The sequence below is a fragment of the Rana temporaria genome, chromosome 6 (genome assembly GCF_905171775.1).
Source record: "Rana temporaria chromosome 6, aRanTem1.1, whole genome shotgun sequence".
NCBI lineage: Eukaryota > Metazoa > Chordata > Amphibia > Anura > Ranidae > Rana > Rana temporaria.
In genome coordinates, this window is record NC_053494.1 from 224,122,431 (window position 1) to 224,142,882 (window position 20,452).

Below are 20,452 nucleotides of genomic sequence, written 5' to 3' on the forward strand. Positions count from 1 at the left end.
GAGGCACGCTGACAGCGCTATCGGGCATTGGGATCCCGATAGCGCTGTGGATCTATCGCGCTCGCGGGGAGGCATGACAGCGCTATCGGGCAGAGGGATCCCGAAGTGACATTGTAATGAAGGAGAACATTTATTAGCCTAGTAAATGTATGAGCTTCCGCTCTCGGAATCGGGCCACAGAGGCCATGTGAGCTCCGTGCAGCTTCAGCTATCACAGGGAGAGGAGATCCTATGATAGCCTATAGCTGAGACTGATGTTCGCGTCGATACTTGACGTTTAAATATGTCACGTGACAGGAGTGAGCCAATAGGATGTGATGGAGGCGGACCATCTCATTTCGTGGCAATGCACCGGCCTCAGTGACAGCAGACCGCCCCCCCCTCTGCTCCTCTGTCTCTCCCTCCCCGCAGCGCTCACCTGGGGGGGAACAGAGGAGCAGAGGGGACGACAGAGGAGCATGGGGGAGGGGACAGACAGCGGACTCAACAGCTATGGCCTGGGAGTTTCTCACTTCTGCCTAATCTTGTCCCATAAGGGGGGGGGGCAACGAACTGATTTTTTGCCCCGGGTGAAATAATGTCTAGCTTCCCCACTGGTACTGCCTATAAGAGTAACAGTACCAGCCATTCTACTCTAATAAAGTAGAGTGGCTAGTGAAGAGGGAGAGGGGGGGGGTGCGGAAGTTGTCCGGCCGCCATGGTAGAGACCTGTCAAAGTGGGCCAGTCTGGGTGAGGTCCAGGGCCAAATTTCTGTCCCAGTCCAGCCCTGGTTGAACCTCTCCTCTCCTCGGAACTTCTTGAATGCTCGGCTCGTTTCCTTCAATGCTCTCCTCGGATTGGACGGATTCTTGACGTCTCAAAACTTTCATCTCTGGTTTCCGGACTCTCAGTTACTTCATCAGGCGCCACTTTCTTCTTTCTGTAATCGGTTTTCATCTCCCCGGAATTTCTTCTTCCTTTACAATCTGATTTCTGAAGGAAGGTCTTCTGATGACTCCGAACCCTCAGGGGGGGGGGGGCCATTGCCTGGATCATCTCCAGAACCTCCCACCCTCACTGGGGCCGCCGCCCACTAAAGACATGCGCACACTGAAATATTTAATTTTCGTCCGAAAAATACATTTGCTTAACTCCTCCCCAAATCCGTTTTTACTTATTTTGTTTCGTTAAAAAATGCATTTGTCCGAAAATCCGAATTATTTAACCACTTGAGATCCGCGCTATTGACAAAAGACGTCCGCAGCGCGGCTCTCAAGTGCCAAGTGGACGTCTTTAGACATCCTTTTATATGCATTACCCGCGCGCGCCACGGGGGGGCGCGCAGCGGGTAAACACTGTCCCGGCGCATAGCTGGGGAGCCGATGCGTGTACCTGGGGCCCGCGATGTCCGCCGAGTACACGCGATCGTCGGTAACACAGCAGGACGTGGAGCTCTGTGTGTAATGATGAGGTGTAAACACAGAGCTCCACGTCCTGTCAGAGGAGAGAGGAGACCGATCTGTGTTCTTTGTACATAGGGACACAGCATCGGTCACCTCCCCCAGTCACCCCCTCCCCCCACACAGTTAGAACACACCCAGGGTACACATTTAACCCCTTCCTCACCCCCTGGTGTTAACCCCTTCCCTGCCAGTCACATTTATACAGTAATTCGTGCATTTTTATAGCACTGATCGCTGTATAAATGTGAATGGCGCCAAATTTGTGTCAAAAGTGTCCGATACGTCCGCCGCAATATCCCAGTCCCAATAAAAATCGCAGATCGCCACCATTACTAGTAAAAAAAAAAAATAATAAAAAAAAATCATAATTCTGTTCCCCATTTTGTAGGCGCTATAACTTTTGCGCAAACCAGTCGCTTATTTTTACAAAAATACGTCGAAAAATACGTATCGGCCTTAACTGAGAAAAAAAAGAGTTTTTTTTAAAAAAAATTGGGATATTTATTATAGCAACAAGTAAAAAAAAAATATATTTTTTTTAAATTGTCGCTCTTTTTTTGTTTATAGCGCAAAAAATAAAAACCGCAGAGGTGATCAAATACCACCAAAAGAAAGCTCTATTTGTGGGGAAAAAAGGACGCCAATTTTGTTTGGGAGCCACGTCGCACGACCGCGCAATTGTCAGTTAAAGCGACGCAGTGCCGGACGCTGAGATTTCGCCTGGGAACGAAGGGGGTTTATGTGCCCAGTAAGCAAGTGGTTAAATGATTCCTGCCCCCGGCGGGATCATTTGCATTGCGTGCGCTTACGCCGGGCAATTTTGCCGGCGCGCCCTCGCAATTCACGGAGCTACTGCTCCGTGAATCGAGGGCAGCACAAAATATTTGCGTGGGCGCAGGGCAAAATCGTTGCCCTGTGCCCGCGCAAATATAGCGCAATTCTACCTGAATCTGGGCGATTGTGTTTTTTTTCCCCCAAATTTTCGGTCTTTTTTTTGTTTATAGCGCAAAAAATAAAAATCGCAGAGATGATGAAATACCACCAAAAGAAAGCTCTATTTGTGGGAAAAAAATGATAAAAATATAATTTGGGTACAGTGTTGCATGACCGCGCAATTGTCATTCAAATTGCGTCAGCGCTGAAAGCTGAAAATTGGTCTGGGCAGGAAGGGGGTTTAAGTGCCCGGTAATGAAGGGGTTAAGGTTGAATCTGTCATTGAAGGCTCATGGTGTCTGTCGGATGTTCTAAGAAGATTAGACGCAGCCGCTAAACTTTATGGCGCCGCGATCGTACATTTCCGGTCCAATGCTCCGCCCACAAGCTATAGTAGAATTCTCATGTTGTGTGACACGAGTAACAATTCTATTTATTCATTATTATTACCGGTCACCCAACATTCGAATTCTTCTATAGCCTATGGGCGGGGCATGTGACCAGGAATGTCCGCTCGCCGCGATTGTATGTTTTTAGCGGCTTCATCGAATCTTCGCGTCTCTATAATGTTGAATCTTTTCTCTGTATGGAGTCAGAGGTTCGGCACATTCGATCGCAGATTCCATACACACCGATCGCCATTGTCACCGTCATGTGGAATCTTCTATCTGTAGCCAAATGTTGTCGCAACGAAATGGAAATAAAGCATTTTTTATGTCGGATCTTTCAGATTTCAGATTCTGCGCATTCGTTATGAAAGCAAAAATCCCTGAAATTTGGAGAAAAACGAATGTACATGTGTACCAGGCAGCAGATCGAACCCCCTGGTGTCTGGAAAGAGAGCGTCCTCTGGTGGAGGGACTGATGTGACAGTGACGGGGAACCTCGGCACCCCAGAACTACATCCCCCATGATGCTCCACTACACTGCAGAGTGCCTGAGCATCATGGGAGATGTAGTTCCAAAACATCCGGGGGTGCCGAGGTTCCTCATCACCGCCTTGGAACATGTAAAGCCCCCTCAGTATTCCTCTCCGGAGCTACGAGGTGGACCTGGACCCAAAGGTTGCTGTTCCCCACTTGGATGAGGACCTGGATCATTCTTGCCCCACCACCTATTCCTCAGAGGATTGGTCCTGCCGTACAATCCAGTGCGCTCTCCTAACATTGCAATGCTCAGTGGAGTGTCGGCTTCGGGGACCCCGGCAGTCTTCACCCCCTAAAGAGCCCAGCGCCCGCCAGGACTCTGCATTGCCGACCAGTGGCGGCTGGTGCTTAAAATTTTTGGGGGGGCGCAAACGAAGAAGAAAAAAAAATAAGCCTCACTGTGCCCATCAAATGCAGCCACTGTTCCATCAATTCGCACCACTGTGCCATGCCATCAAACACAGCCACTGTGTCATGGCATCAAACGCAGCCACTGTGCCATCAAACGCAGCCACTGTGCCATCAATTGTCACCAATGTACCCTGCCATCAATTGTCACCACTGTACCATGCCATCAAACAAAGCCAATGTACCATGCCATCAAACAAAGCCAATGTACCATGCCATCAAATGCAGCCACTGTACCATGCCATCAAATGCAGCCAATGTACCATGCCATCAAATGCAGCCACTGTACCATGCCATCAAATGCAGCCACTGTACCATGCCATCAAATGCAGCCACTGTACCATGCCATCAATTGTGGTCACTGTGCCATCAATTGTCACCACTGTGCCATGCCATCAAATGCAGCCACTGTGCCATGCCATCAAATGCAGCCACTGTGCCATGCCATCAAATGCAGCCACTGTACCATGCCATCAATTGTGGTCACTGTGCCATCAATTGTCACCACTGTGCCATGCCATCAAATGCAGCCACTGTGCCATGCCATCAAATGCAGCCACTGTGCCATGCCATCAAATGCAGCCACTGTGCCATCAATTGTCACCACTGTGCCATGCCATCAAATGCAGCCACTGTGCCATGCCATCAAATGCAGCCACTGTGCCATGCCATCAAATGCAGCCACTGTGCCATCAATTGTCACCACTGTGCCATGCCATCAAATGCAGCCACTGTACCATGCCATCAAATGCAGCCACTGTACCATGCCATCAAATGCAGCCACTGTGCCATGCCAGCAATTGTGGTCACTGTGCCATCAATTGTCACCACTGTGCCATGCCATCAATTGTCACCACTGTGCCATCAATTGTCACCACTGTGCCATGCCATCAAATGCAGCCACTGTGCCATGCCATCAAATGCAGCCACTGTACCATGCCATCAAATGCAGCCACTGTGCCATGCCAGCAATTGTGGTCACTGTGCCATCAATTGTCACCACTGTGCCATGCCATCAAATGCAGCCACTGTGCCATGCCATCAATTGTCACCACTGTGCCATGCCATCAAATGCAGCCACTGTACCATGCCATCAAATGCAGCCACTGTACCATGCCATCAAATGCAGCCACTGTGCCAATTGTCCCCACTGTGTCACTGTCCAGTCATACATCCACCTCGGAGCTTTATATTATAACCTGCTGGGACTTGTAGTTCTCCATCGTCTCCTGGGGCTCAGGTGCATGCAATCCACCATCTTTGTCCAGTTTTTCTCACTGCTGGGACTTGTAGTCCCATAGATGGTGGATTGCATGCACCTGAGCCCAGGAGAAGATGGGGAACTACAAGTCCCAGCAGGTTATAATATAAGACTCCCATCCACCTAGGAGCCTTATATTATAACCTGCTGGGACTTGTAGCTCCCCATCTTCTCCTGGGGCTCAGGCTGCTGACGGCTGGCATTTCACCCAGATTATGCATTGCATTGAACATTAAAAATCATTTATTATGCCCAACTCCATGAAAATGTTAAAAAAAATCCACCCTTGCAATGAGCCTACATCTGCACTGGGTTAATTGCTCATCATGTCTAGTGAACATTCGGCCGAAATCGCGGCACCCCCATCCCCCCCCCCCGGGGGGGGAGGGGGGTGCCGCGATTTCGGCCGAATATTCACTAAAAAAAAATTGGAACACAGGTAATCTTTGCAGAAGGGGGGTGGACAGCTGCAGCTGCTGCCGCCGAACTTTACAAAGAAAACAGTCCATTACAGAGGGGCAGAGGCAGGCGGCATAGCTCAGCTTACCTGTACTCGCACTGAGCGCCCCGAGTCCCGACGTCACTTCCTGTTCTTCCAGGGACGTCAGGACGGAACGAGCACAAATAGTGGATGCACCCGCCCAGCCATAACAATGCAGTCCATCGCGCCGGAAGCAAGTGGCGCGATGGACCGCGCCACAAAGGCATTTTTGGGCTGCCAATGTAGCGCCACGTCTGCAATCCCGTGATTGCACAGACGTGGCGCTACCCATACCGCGCTTTTCCCGGCGCCCGACGCCCGGACTCAGTGCACATAAGAACCTTTTTTGGAATTTTTTTTTCCTTAAAGGGACATGTTTAAATAAAAAATTTTTTTTTTTTTTAGATTTTTTTTTTTTACTGACTGGGGGAGGGGGGGGGGGGGGGCGGCGCCCGGGCGCCCCCTATGGGCGGGCCGCCACTGTTGCCGACATTGGTGGGCGAGGAACTTCAATTCCTACCCTCAGATACGTGCCTGAACCCCGTGGGCCAGATTCACAGAAGAGATACGACGGCGTGTCTCTGAGTTGCGGGACGGTCGTATCTATCCCCCTTGATTCATAGGTTACGCATAGATAGCCCTAAGATCCGACAGGTGTAAGTGACTCACACCGTCGGATCTTAGGCTGCAATTCCATGCCGGCCGCTAGGTGGCGATTACATTGCGGTCAGCGTAGAATATGCAAAGGACTAGTTACGCCGATTCACGAACGTCCGGTTTGCCCGTCGCTCTAAATTTACGTTGTTTCCGTAGAGATGCGTAGAGTAAAACTAAGCATACCCTCTAGGTGGTCTAACCAATGTTAAGTATGGCCGTCGTTCCCGCGTCGAATTTTTAAATTTTACGTTGTTTGCATAAGTCGTCCGTGAATGGCTCTGGACGCCATTTACGTTAACGTCGAAACCAATGACGTCCTTGCGACGTCATTTAGCGCAATGCACGTCGGGAAATTTTAGGGACGGAGCATGCGCAGTATGTTTGGCGCGGGAACGCGCCTCATTTAAATGGTCCCCGCCCCATTTGAATTAGGCGGGCTTGCGCCGGGCGGATTTACGCTACACCGCCGCAAGTTTAGAGGTAAGTGCTTTGTGAATCAGGCACTTATGCTGTAAACTTGCATCGGTGTAGCGTAAATGGGATACGTTACACCGCCGCAGCGTAACGCATTTGTATGTGAATCTGGCCCCGCGTCTTGTCAGATCCCCGATCATCGGAGAGCCAATCCCTTTCACTTGTGGAAGCCGCCCTCAGGACGATCTTCCCTTCTCTTCATTCTTCACCCTTCTGGCCGCCATGGTTCTGGTCCATGACAACAGGCCGTCCTATATTCTTACCAAAGATTGTATGGCTCAGAACCGTGGCAAAGTCTTGTGCCCCCTACACACGATCGGAAATCCCCCTACACACGATCGGAAATCCCCCTACACGCGATCGGAAATCCCCCTACACGCGATCGGAAATCCCCCTACACGCGATCGGAAATCCCCCTACACGCCATCGGAAATCCCCCTACACGCCATCGGAAATCCCCCTACACGCCATCGGAAATCCCCCTACACGCCATCGGAAATCCCCCTACACGCCATCGGAAATCCCCCTACACGCGATCGGAAATCCCCCTACACGCCATCGGAAATCCCCCTACACGCCATCGGAAATCCCCCTACACGCCATCGGAAATCCCCCTACACGCCATCGGAAATCCCCCTACACGCCATCGGAAATCCCCCTACACGCCATCGGAAATCCCCCTACACGCCATCGGAAATCCCCCTACACGCCATCGGAAATCCCCCTACACGCCATCGGAAATCCCCCTACACGCCATCGGAAATCCCCCTACACGCCATCGGAAACCCCCCTACACGCCATCGGAAATCCCCCTACACGCCATCGGAAATCCCCCTACACGCCATCGGAAATCCCCCTACACGCGATCGGAAATCCCCCTACACGCGATCGGAAATCCCCCTACACGCCATCGGAAATCCCCCTACACGCCATCGGAAATCCCCCTACACGCGATCGGAAATCCCCCTACACGCGATCGGAAATCCCCCTACACGCGATCGGAAATCCCCCTACACGCGATCGGAAATCCCCCTACACGCGATCGGAAATCCCCCTACACGCGATCGGAATTCCCCCTACACGCGATCGGAAATCCCCCTACACGCGATCGGAAATCCCCCTACACGCCATCGGAAATCCCCCTACACGCGATCGGAAATCCCCCTACACGCGATCGGAAATCCCCCTACACGCCATCGGAAATCCCCCTACACGCCATCGGAAATCCCCCTACACGCCATCGGAAATCCCCCTACACGCCATCGGAAATCCCCCTACACGCCATCGGAAATCCCCCTACACGCCATCGGAAATCCCCCTACACGCCATCGGAAATCCCCCTACACGCCATCGGAAATCCCCCTACACGCCATCGGAAATCCCCCTACACGCCATCGGAAATCCCCCTACACGCCATCGGAAATCCCCCTACACGCCATCGGAAATCCCCCTACACGCCATCGGAAATCCCCCTACACGCGATCGGAAATCCCCCTACACGCGATCGGAAATCCCCCTACACGCCATCGGAAATCCCCCTACACGCCATCGGAAATCCCCCTACACGCGATCGGAAATCCCCCTACACGCGATCGGAAATCCCCCTACACGCGATCGGAAACCCCCCTACACGCGATCGGAAATCCCCCTACACGCGATCGGAATCCCCCCTACACGCGATCGGAAATCCCCCTACACGCGATCGGAAATCCCCCTACACGCCATCGGAAATCCCCCTACACGCCATCGGAAATCCCCCTACACGCGATCGGAAATCCCCCTACACGCCATCGGAAATCCCCCTACACGCCATCGGAAATCCCCCTACACGCCATCGGAAATCCCCCTACACGCGATCGGAAATCCCCCTACACGCGATCGGAAATCCCCCTACACGCGATCGGAAATCCCCCTACACGCGATCGGAAATCCCCCTACACGCGATCGGAAATCCCCCTACACGCCATCGGAAATCCCCCTACACGCGATCGGAAATCCCCCTACACGCCATCGGAAATCCCCCTACACGCCATCGGAAATCCCCCTACACGCCATCGGAAATCCCCCTACACGCCATCGGAAATCCCCCTACACGCCATCGGAAATCCCCCTACACGCCATCGGAAATCCCCCTACACACCATCGGAAACCCCCCTACACGCCATCGGAAATCCCCCTACACGCCATCGGAAATCCCCCTACACGCGATCGGAAATCCCCCTACACGCCATCGGAAATCCCCTACACGCCATCGGAAATCCCCCTACACGCGATCGGAAATCCCCCTACACGCGATCGGAAATCCCCCTACACGCCATCGGAAATCCCCCTACACGCGATCGGAAATCCCCCTACACGCCATTGGAAATCCCCCTACACGCCATCGGAAATCCCCCTACACGCCATCGGAAATCCCCCTACACGCGATCGGAAATCCCCCTACACGCCATCGGAAATCCCCCTACACGCCATCGGAAATTACGACAAAAAAACCTGGAAGTTTTCAGACGGCTCAAACTTGTGTTGCATACGCACGGTCACACAAATCTCGTCGGAAATTCCGACCGTCAAGAACGCGGTGACGTACAAGACGCGCGGCGAGCCGAGATCAATGAGGTTCAATAGGCAGTTCGGCTCTTCTGCTCGATTCCGAGCATGCGTGTTTTTTTTTGTGTGTCGGAATTACATACAGACGATGGAATTTTCCGATTGGAACTTTTTCCGTCGGAAAATTTGAGAACCAGCTTTCAGTCTTTTGTTGGCGGAAATTCCGACCAAATGCGCCAATCGGACTTTTCTTATCGGAATTTCCAAAATGTATATAAACTGCGCTACCCCGAGATTCCTATAGTGGGCACTGCGGGCGGCCGACACACACAGAGGATCGTTGTAGCAAATGAAAGTGTTTTGTTCACGATTTAGATTTATCACCGCTGGGAGTCGCTGCGCCAATTGTGGATCGGATTTTGTTCACCATTTTAGCGTTCCCATCCCTGAGAGTTCCTTGCAGGCGCTGCGCTTTTATTCACTTGTCGGAATTTCCGATCGTGTGTACGCGGCTTTACTCTGGAAGTCGGGGTGCCCCTCCCCCACACACCAATAGACAAACGGTCATCGAGGAAAAGAGGCCGCCGGCAACGCCATCACATCGATCGTATTTCTTGTGAAGCCCTCAGTCAGCAGCAGACGATCGGCCTTGTTCTCAGCACTGTACTGAGGGCTTCACCATAAATCCGATCGGTGTTCTGGAGTTGCCGGCGCCCTCTTTTCCTTGATGACCGCAGACCTGTCTTTATGGGCGGCGCTGTTTCTGGTGCGAACCAATCAGGAGAAGGGGACAGTCTTTTCCCCAAAGTGCCGCAATCCTCGGGGCTTCCCTCTGATACGCCAGAACATTTGGTTCCCTCCACGATGGGCCCCGCCTCCAGTCACGGTTTAGGCGCCATCTAGGTCAGGGACGTGCAATCAGCGGACCTCCAGCAGGACTACAAGTCCCATGAGGCACAGCAAGACTGACAGCCACAAGCATGACACCCAGAGGGATGATGGGACTTGTAGTTTTGCAACAGCTGGAGGTCCGCTAATTGCACATCCCTGGTCTAGGTGTTGTAACGCCTTTTCTGATTGGACGGAGTGGGGAGCGGACAGGACAAGTAGTCTGGGCCCTGCAATGCTGAAAGTGTTCTCCGCCATTCTGGGCCAGATTCACCAAAGAGATATTACGGCGTTTCTCCCGATACGCCGTCGTTTCTCTGTTTCTATCTATGCGACGGATTCATAGAATCAGTTCCGCATAGATATCCCTAAGATCCGACAGGTGTAATTGTTTTACACTGTCGTATCTTAGGCTGCAATTCCAGGCCGGCCGCTAGGGGGAGTTTGCGTCGTAAACCAGCGTCGGGTATGCAAATTAGGAGTTACGGCGATCCACAAAGCTTTTTCCCGTCGTTACGTCGCCGCGAGTGTTAGTTTTCCGTCGCAAAGATCGGACACCTTTAATATGGCGTAAAAGTACTCCACCATGTTAAAGTATGCCCGTCTTTCCCGCGTCGCTTTTGAATTTTTTTCAAATCTTTTATTTTTCCCGCGTTAATCTTTTTTGACGTCGCGATTCACAAAACGTCGGCGCGTCGTAATTTCGCGCAAAGCACGTCGGTAAATTTGCGACGAGAGCATTCGCAGTACATCCGGCGCGGGAGCGCGCCTAATTTAAATGGTACTCGCCCCATTCTATTTGGCCCGCCTTGCGCCGGATGGATTTATGATACACCGCCGCAAATTTCCAGGTAAGTGCTTTGTGGATCGAGCACTAAACCTGAAAACTTAACGGCGGTGTAACTTAAATGGCTTACGTGTCCCTGGCGCAATTGTACGTGAATCTGGCCCTCTGTCTCTCCAATGAGAATTCCTTGTAATCCGCGTCTCTTCCACCCCGAGGGCGGCGCTCCTCACATCCAATGTGGTGGCCGGCGGTATTGCTGGAAGTCCTTCCCGGCTTGTTGTTCAGCTTCCTGCCGCCGGGGGAAAATATATTCAGAGGAGTTTGTCAGACCCGTCCGCCTGGTGACAGGTCCTCTTGGTCCTCAGCTGCTCGGGGAGAGATCTACAGGAGCTTCCTGATCTTCGCAATGCGGCGGAGACTGGCGGCCACACACCTCTAGATTATCTATGGTCAGATTCCTCCATCTACAGGGAACTGTGCGGATGGAGGAATCTCCCACTGGCCCCGAGCTTCCATATCTTTCTAGTCGCCCCCCCTCCCCCGCTGGCTCTCACAATACCGGAACATTTCGATTGGGTGCCACCGTTGTTTAGGTTGAGGGGCAGCGGGGGGGGGGGGGGGGGGGCCGACCAGCAAGATACTGAAGCTCGGGCCCAGTGGGAGATTCCTCCATCCGCACAGTTCAGTGTACAGAAATCTGACCAGAGACAATCTGCAGATACAGGCCCAGATTCTCAAAGGCGTTACGACGGCGCAACACCATTTGCGCCGTCGTAACTCCTCATCTGGCCCCGGCGTATCTATGCGACCGATTCTTAGAATCAGTTACGCATAGATTCCCATTAGATCCGACAAGGCTCTTACGCTGTCAGATCTAAAATGCAATTTTTTTTCCTGCCGCTAGGTGTCGCGGACGTCGTTTTCCCCGTCGCTTATGTAAATGAGCAAATTACGGCGATTCCCAAACGTACGCGCGCTCGACGCAGAGAATTTACGTCGTTTCCGTAGCCATTCCGACGCGTAAGGTTGCCCGTGCTATTATGAGGGGCAACCAATGTTAAGTATGGCCGTCGTTCCCGCGTCGAAATTTAAAAAAATTACGTTGTTTGCGTAAGACGTCCGTGAATGGCGCTGGACGCCATTTACGTTAACGTCTAAGCAAATGACGTCGGTGCGACGTCATTTAGCGCAATGCACGTCGGGTAATTTACCCGACGGAGCATGCGCAGTACGCTCGGCGCGGGAGCGCGCCTAATTTAAATGGTGCCAGCCCCATTTGAATTGGGTGGGCTTGCGCCGAGCGATTTAACGATACACCGCCGCAGGTAAGTGTTGTGAGAATCAGGCTGTAAACCTGCGGCGGTGTAACGTAAATCACATACGTTACGCTGCCCAGCAGCAACGTAATTGTATGAGAATCTGGCCGATAATCTATAGGTGTATGGCCAGCTGGGTACAGACCCATTGTATTCCTCCAGCATTCACACAAGGAAGGTGGACGGCGGGATCCACCCCACTCCACTATTACTCTCCTGGTTCTCGTCTTCTGAGAGGAGAACACATGACAGCGGCACAATTCCGGCTAAAATCATGAGAATCGCGATTGTTTTTTGCTTAGAAGAGAGATCGCGATTCTCGGGGTGGAGCATCGTCTTTCACATTGAAAGAAAAAAAATTGGGCAACTTTACTGGTCTATTTTTTTATTCATTGAAGTTTTTCCCAAAAAATTGCATTTGAAAGACTGCGGGGCAAATACCGCGTGACATAAAATATTGCAGCAACTGCCATTTTATTCCTATAACGGAATGACCCGGGACACCCAGAGACTTTGTAAGGATGAGGGGAACTCCTGTACCGGCGTCACCAAGGAGTCTTATGTCTAGGGTCACCTTATGTCCGATAGGGCCATAGGGTGACTGAGAAATGATATCCTAAATTACAGGACAGGGGACATCACTGATAGTTCATATTGCAGGATCTTGAGATATTGCAAGTTGTTGGTTAATTGTGACCCAACCAGTCAATAGTGACTCATTTCTATGATTAGCCCTGACTAGTGATATGCTAATTGAGTCAGGCTCCTGGAAGACCTCTCATTGTGTGATAACACTGCTTTCAGCCTAGTGATGCTCAGAGGTGTGAATAGGTGTCAAGCTATATGCGGAGACAGAACGTCTGTCTAGGGATGTGGATTGAAGAGATCATTGTGTGATGGTGTTTTGATTGTTATGCTGTTAATGAAGGAATGTGCAGTGATTAGATCATGATAATTATAGCCCGGCACCGACATGTATAGAATGTTTAGTAATTAGCTCAAAGAATGTGATTGAAGCCCCCCCCCCACGGTGTGATGTGATGGGTGGAGAGTTGATTGTTCCTTTAATGCCTTGTACTGTATATAAGACTGAAAGAAACCATTAAAGTATCATTACATTTGAAACAAGTACAGAGCTGCGTGTCTCGTCATGATTCTGGGAAAATGGGATGCCTGCTGATTTGTCTGTGTCAGATGAGCTGTCGTGGATTGGATGGATGGTCGTAAACGGTGGTGACCGTTACAATTCCCCGGGGTCTCTGCTAAAATATATATATAGGGGTAGATTGGCGCTTTTTTCGAATCCTCAAAGAATCCGCGCCGTAAGTTACGGCGGCGTAGTATATCTTTGGCGGAGTAAGGGCACGGAATTCAAATGCATGTAATGGGGGCGTGTTTTATGTAAATACGTCATGACCCGACGTAAACAACATTTTTATTTAAGTGCGCATGCGCCGTCCGTGGGGGTATCCCAGAGCACATGCTCGAAATTAAACCGGAACAAGCCAATGAAATTAAACCGGAACAAGCCAATAATTCTACGCAAATCCCTATTTGCGAACGACTTACGCAAACGACGTAAAAAATTCAAAATTCGACGCGGGAACGACTGCCATACTTAACATTGAGTACGCCTCATAATAGCAGGGGTAACTATACGCGGGAAAAAGCCGAACGCAAACGACGTAAAAAAATGCGCCGGACGTACGTTCGTGGATCGCTGTAACTAGCTAAATTGCATACTCAACGCGGAATTCGACTAAAACGCCACCTAGCGGCCGGTGGAAAAAATGCATCCAAGATCCAACGGCGTACTAAGACATACGCCTGTCGGATCGATCCCAGATGCCGTCGTATCTTGTTTTGTGGATACAAAACAAAGATACGACGCGGGAACTTTAAAATTACGCTGGCGTAATTCTTTTGTGGATCTGCCCCATAATGTTTGGGGCTACCAAGTAATTTTCTAGCAAAAAAATATTGATTTTTAACAAATGTCAGAAAAAGATTTGGACTTTAAGTGGTTAAACTTCCCTCATCTACAGACAGAAGTTTTCTCTAAGAAGGAAGTTAGTTACAATGTTTCCTGTTGTTACAAACTTGGCAGACTGCTGGATTTTTCCTTTAGACCTCATTCACACGAGGCGGACTGCGGAGTCCGCCAGCTCAGCGGGGGATCTCTCCGCGGATGACAGGTCCCTCCCTCTCTCTCGCTGAGCGGGGAGGGCGCCGCTGTCTCCTATGGAGAGATCTGATGAAAACGGACAGATCTCGCCCGATCCGGATGGATGGCAGCGTATCGCCATACGTCTGATTTTTGTGGATCGGATGTCAGTGGACACGTCTCCGCTGACATCCGCCGCTCCATAGGATTGCATCCGACAAAACTGACCGGCGAACCTGAAGGGTCCGGCCGTGTGAAAGGGGCCACACACACACAAGTTTGATCTGAGAAGGAAGTGTTAGTTACAATGTTTCCTGTTAAAAACTTGGCAGAATGACGATTTTTTCTTTTGACAGCAGATAATTCTCTCCACTTGTTCTGTGAAAGAATCAGCAAACTGCATCGGAGATCGTCAGGGGGGGGGGGATTGAGATCACGATTCTTTACCGATGAATTGTGCGGCTCCGGTCCACATGGATGGACGTTTGTTCGGTTCCGGATGATGAACTGCCTGAGTTTTGATACAAGGTACCCAGATTACGAATCCCGTACATTGCTTTATGGCTGCTGATGCTTCTCTAGATGTGGGTGGGGGATGGGGATATCTTGAATAGCCTGGGTCAGGGGTGCCCAACCAGTGGCCCCGGGGGCCACATGTGGCCCGCAGAGCCCTCTGATGTAGCCTTGCGACCTTCTGCTCTGGGATGGAATAGAACAGAAAACGTTTATGAAAGGTCCGTTTATTACTGAAATCAGAGATCTGTTCTGCAGGGTTACTGGGCGGCTTTCCGCGGGTACAAAGCGGGTTTCCTGCACTGAGCCATAGACTTCTATTACCTGCCAGTTTGGTGAGCCGAGTGGGCTGCCATCCACCCGCTTTACTCATTGTGGCCCTTGATCGGTTACCAAGTCGCTTAAGTGGCCCTTGCTCTTCAAAAGGTTGTCCCCCTGATGAAGTCACATGACTGATGAACACGAGGCGCCGGAAGTGACGTTGGACGCGCTCGCTGCTTGTTTTGCCCGTTTGATACGTCACATTGCGAGCACCTCGTTTTATCATCAATAAATGTTTCACTCTGGAGTCTCCTCCTCCCTCCATCCCCCCAATGTGAGGCTCACCTGATGAAGACGCACCAGTGGAGCCGAAACTTACCAGGAGATGGAAAGATCTCTTCACACACCGGTACCTTACAGAGGGGAGGGGACATCTGTACATTACGAGGCACAGATACCCAGCAACCCCCCACTAGTAACACTCCAAGCCTGAGAGTAACCCCCTTACCCCTCCCCCTGATCATTTATTACACTCACCGATCCCGGCCGCACCTCATGGACATTACTATCTTCACCAATTCTTCTTTATTAATTTTTTATGAAATGTAACTGAATTTTTAACCACTTGAGAGGCCCAGAGGCCATCACATGACGTCCTCGGCTTTGTGGGAGGCGATATCTAAATGATGGGAGGAGCTACAGGCATCATTCAGATATCGGCGTTTTCAGCCGGCGATTCCCTTCACTATAATATCGATCATAGCGCATTTTCCGCTGCTTGATCGTTTCAAAATGTGACACCCCCCCATGCTTCACGCAAATCACCTCTGTGATCGCTCCAGAGACAATTTCTGTTCCTGCATTGCCTGCAGCAGAGGATATTCCTCTGGATTCCCACCTGGAGTGGCGACTCCCTTTTCCTCTGCGATCGGCGAGTCGGAGAACGGATCCGCCGCCCCCCGGACGCCGATCAGAGATTTCCAGCGGACCAGATGGTCTCTGGAGTCTCTATAATCGTCGGAAGCTGGGCGCGATGTTATGACGTCACGCTGGCCTCTGCATTCAAAAGAACGCCGCCGCCGCCTTGGCTGTGACGCGGTGATCGTGGTTTTTTTTTCTAGGCTTCCCAGCCCAGAGGTGAGATGTGGGGGAGGTGGAGTCTTATTGACCCCTCCCCCAGGTCTCACTGTAAAGAGGACCGGTCATGTCATATTCCTATTACACGGGATGTTTACATTCCTTATAATTGGAATAAAAGGGATCAAAATATTTAGATTTGGGGAAAAAAAGTGTCAAATTAAAATAAAGTAAAATGAACAATTAAAAAAAAAAATGTAGTGCCCCCTGTCCCTGTATGCAGAAGCGAACGCATATGTAAGCCCCACCCCCATATGAAAACAGTGTCCAAACCACACATGTGAGGTGTCGCCGCGAGTGTTAGAGTGAGAGCAATAATTCTAGCCCTAATCCTCCTTTGTAACTCAAAACATGCAACCTGTAGAGTTGTTTAAAGTGTCGCCTATGGGGATTTTTAAGTACCGAAGTTTGACGCCATTCCATGAGTGTGCGCCATTTTGAAGCGTGACGTGTTAGGTATCTATTTACTCGCCGTAACTTCATCTTTCACATTATACATAAACATTGGGCTAACTTTTAATGACAGGGGGGGGGGGGTGTAATGGCGCTTGCAACAGGATCTAATTAAAACTAAATACCAATAACGATTTCCATAATGTGAATAAGTTGTCAGGAAAATGTGCTCCACTGGTTCCTGTGTAAAATGTGTTCCACTCTGAATAAAATCAAATACCCACCCCACATTAACTGAGTAATGTGGAGAGTAATAAGAGTGGATAAATGATGATAAAAAAAAAAACAAATGTGCCAGTGACCCGCACAATATTAATAGCGAGTGATCTGGAATCGTTCAGATAAAATTAACAAGCAGTAGCTATCTTCATAAACATATAACATATATAGTGCAAATATGCAAATGAGCTCAAACCAATCCAAAGTGCAATAAATGAATCTCTCAGGGAGGTGAGGGGGCGTTCCTCGGGGGGATGACCCTAGAATTCTCCCCTCCCCCGCAGTCTGACATATCAGGGGGGTCACCATCCACGGTCTCTGTACCCGGGAGCATCATCTAGCCCTTTCCTCCCCAGGCCCCTCCCCCTCCATTCCATCACGTATCGGTGACATCCATTATGATATTTGCATAACTCCTCCCACTGCTTGCAGCAGGGCTGAGCGCCAAGATTACCGAGACAGAAGGGGGCGGGGATATCAGACAGCTATGTACAGCCCCCTGTTGGCCCCTCCCACCAGCCATGATCTGCCTGCATTGCATAGAGAAGCACAGAGACCCGGTGATGACATCACAGGTTATTTAATGAAAATAGAAAGATTTCATATACAATATGGTGGGGGAGGGGAGGGGAAAATATAAATCAGACAATATAGGAATACTTGTCACAGACAGGAGGACCCACCCCCTCCCCCCTCATCAGAGCGGAGCAGTGAGAATCCGGCACACGATTGGTGGAAAAGGTTTTATTCTGAGGAATCTCCGATACAAATCTGTGCCGAGGAATCAGATCCCTCCCAGAGTACAGAAGGGGCGGAGCCCAGGACAAGTCAGGTGACCAGATATCCTATAGAAGGGGCGGAGTCCAGGACAAGTCAGGTGACCAGATCTCTGATATCCTACAAAAGGGGGCGGAGTCCAGGACAAGTCAGGTGACCAGATCTAATATCTTACAGAAGGGGGCGGAGTCCAGGACAAGTCACGCCTCTCAGACTCCCCCCCTGATGATCGGTGTCGGGTGTGAAGGAGGAGCTCCGATCCTCTCCAGTGAAACGCGTCGACATGAGCTCGCCCCTCCCCCTCTTCTCTCCGAGGACCAATAAGATTCCAGGCCGGGATTTTGTTTATAAAAGAATAATAATAAATCTGAACATTTCCTCTCACGATTGGAGGGAAGAGAAATCTCTGACAGTCACATATTGCAGTCTGTTATCTCCGGCTGGTGAAGAAGTCCCGCCCTCTCCGGGGTGGGAGGAGTTTAGCGGGTGAATTGTCGCCCGTCTGCGCGGCCGCTCCGGTTGAAGTGTTTGAAGATCTTCGCTTTGTAGACGGTTTGAGGCTTCTGGTAGCCGAATCCCCCTCCCCCGCCGCGCTTCTGGAGCCGCTTCCCTCCGCTGCTGTTCACGTCTGAGAGACACCGGGTTCAGGAAAACCAACCGAGGAACCAAACCCCTCCCCCGGAATATCCCACCAATGCGAGAACACCCTCCCCCGGAATATCCAACCAATGAGAGAAACCCAACCAAGAACCAAACCCCTCCCCCAAAATATCCCACCAATGAGAGAACCAAACCCCTCCCCCAAAATATCCCACCAATGAGAGAACCAAACCCCTCCCCCAAAATATCCCACCAATGAGAGAACCAAACCCCTCCCCCAAAATATCCCACCAATGAGAGAACCAAACCCCTCCCCCAAAATATCCCACCAATGAGAGAACCAAACCCCTCCCCCCCAGGAATATCCAACCAATGAGAGAACCAAACCCCTCCCCCAAAATATACCACCAATGAGAGAACCAAACCCCTCCCCCCCAGGAATATCCAACCAATGAGAGAACCAAACCCCTCCCCCAAAATATCCCACCAATGAGAGAACCAAACCCCTCCCCCAAAATATCCCACCAATGCGAGAACACCCTCCCCCGGAATATCCAACCAATGAGAGAAACCGGGCTCAGGAAAACCAACCGAGAACCAAACTCCTCCCCCAAAATATCCCACCAATGAGAAAACACTGCCCCCCCCCTCCCCCAGGAATATCCCACCAATGAGAGAAACGGGTTCAGGAAAACCAAAGCATTTCTCCCTCCCCAAGCTGTCCCATGTACCACCCCCCCCCCAACCCAGGAGTATCTGACCAATGAGAACCAGAGTTCAAGAAAACCAACCAAAGCATTCCCCACCCCCCCCTCATTTACCAACCCACCATCTATGTACTAACCAACCGAGAAGCACCCACACCCCCCAGTGGTGGAAGCTCTGCAGAGGAGAAGGGGGTGGGAAGTGACGTCACCTACAGAGTTACTGTGAGGTTCTGTATAAAATAGATCTGATGGATCGCCATGTTTTCCCTCCTCGGTTATAATAGGTTTTTAATTACGCATTAATATGTGTTCTAAAGTGGTCATACAGCGCCCAGAGGCGATTCAGTTCGCAAGTGTTGCGCTTTATACGTTTCTCACTCGTATGGAATGTACACGTCCGTTTTGTCCGATACTAAATCATGTGACAAGTCCCCCCCCCCCCCCCGTGTATTTGCCTTCATCGCCAGCTCATATAAAAACACAGCTGACATGGTCACCATGGCAACCCATGAGTAAGTCACGTGTCGAGTGACGCAACGCGTGAGGGAGGAGCCTAGTGACGCGATATCCGTCTGTTTGAGGAGATCGCAGACACTGAGCGGCGGCATCTTTTTGAATTGAAGCTGAGCTTCCTTTGATCGGGAGTTTCGGGAGTGCAATCGCTGTGTTGCGAAGTTTATTACACCCGCATATACGTTTTTGCACCACGTCTCATGCGCTGATCCCCCCGGATGAATAGGAGACTGGGGGGGGGGGGGTGAAATATACTGCACTGAGTACAGCAAAGGACTCCCTCCCCCGTTCCATATAGTAAAGGTAATGTGGCGTTTCTTTCATGCTGCAAATTAGCGGGACATTTATGTCCAGGAACACGTTACGTTTTCTCTCCTTTTTATCGTTATTTGGTGGTTTTCTCTCACTAATTTTGCACATTGATTGATACCTCCTCTGATTGGGGTATGTACCGGGGATCTATTGTATTCACAGTAACAAAGTTATTATAAGCGCAACACCTAATGCTAAAATTGTCACTATGAGGCTCCCGTTGTCGGCTGTCTCCTCTGCAGAGCTTCCACCTCTGGAAACCGGATCGGTTCAGGAACGGTGTGTAGAGCAATTTCTTCTCTCCAGGACTAGAGAGGTCAGTCTGAGATCGGGGGGGGTCAGTCTGAGATCGGGGGGGGGGGGGGGTCGGTCTGAGATCGGGGGGGGGGGGGGGGGTCAGTCTGAGATCAGGGGGGGGTCAGTCTGAGATCGGGGGGGGGGTGGTCAGTCTGAGATCGGGGGGGGGTCAGTCTGAGATCGGGGGGGGGGGGGGGGGTCAGTCTGAGATCGGGGGGGGGGGGGGGGGTCGGTCTGAGATCGGGGGGGGGGGGGGGGGTCAGTCTGAGATCAGGGGGGGGGGTCAGTCTGAGATCGGGGGGGGGGTGGTCAGTCTGAGATCGGGGGGGCGGCAGTCTGAGATCGGGGGGGGCGGCAGTCTGAGATCGGGGGGGCGGC

General features: G+C 51.1%; 1 protein-coding gene across 1 annotated transcript in view; it reads right to left on the reverse strand.

The window, feature by feature from the left end:
• Positions 1 to 17,432: 17,432 nt before the first annotated feature.
• The window catches only part of DDX18 (DEAD-box helicase 18), a 33,478-nt gene continuing 30,458 nt past the window's right edge, over positions 17,433 to 20,452 (reverse strand). Inside the window, exon 14 of the mRNA XM_040358360.1 lies at positions 17,433 to 18,273. Coding sequence (XP_040214294.1) covers positions 18,125 to 18,273 — 149 coding nt within the window. The 3' untranslated portion in view covers positions 17,433 to 18,124. The remainder of the gene's footprint in view (positions 18,274 to 20,452) is intronic.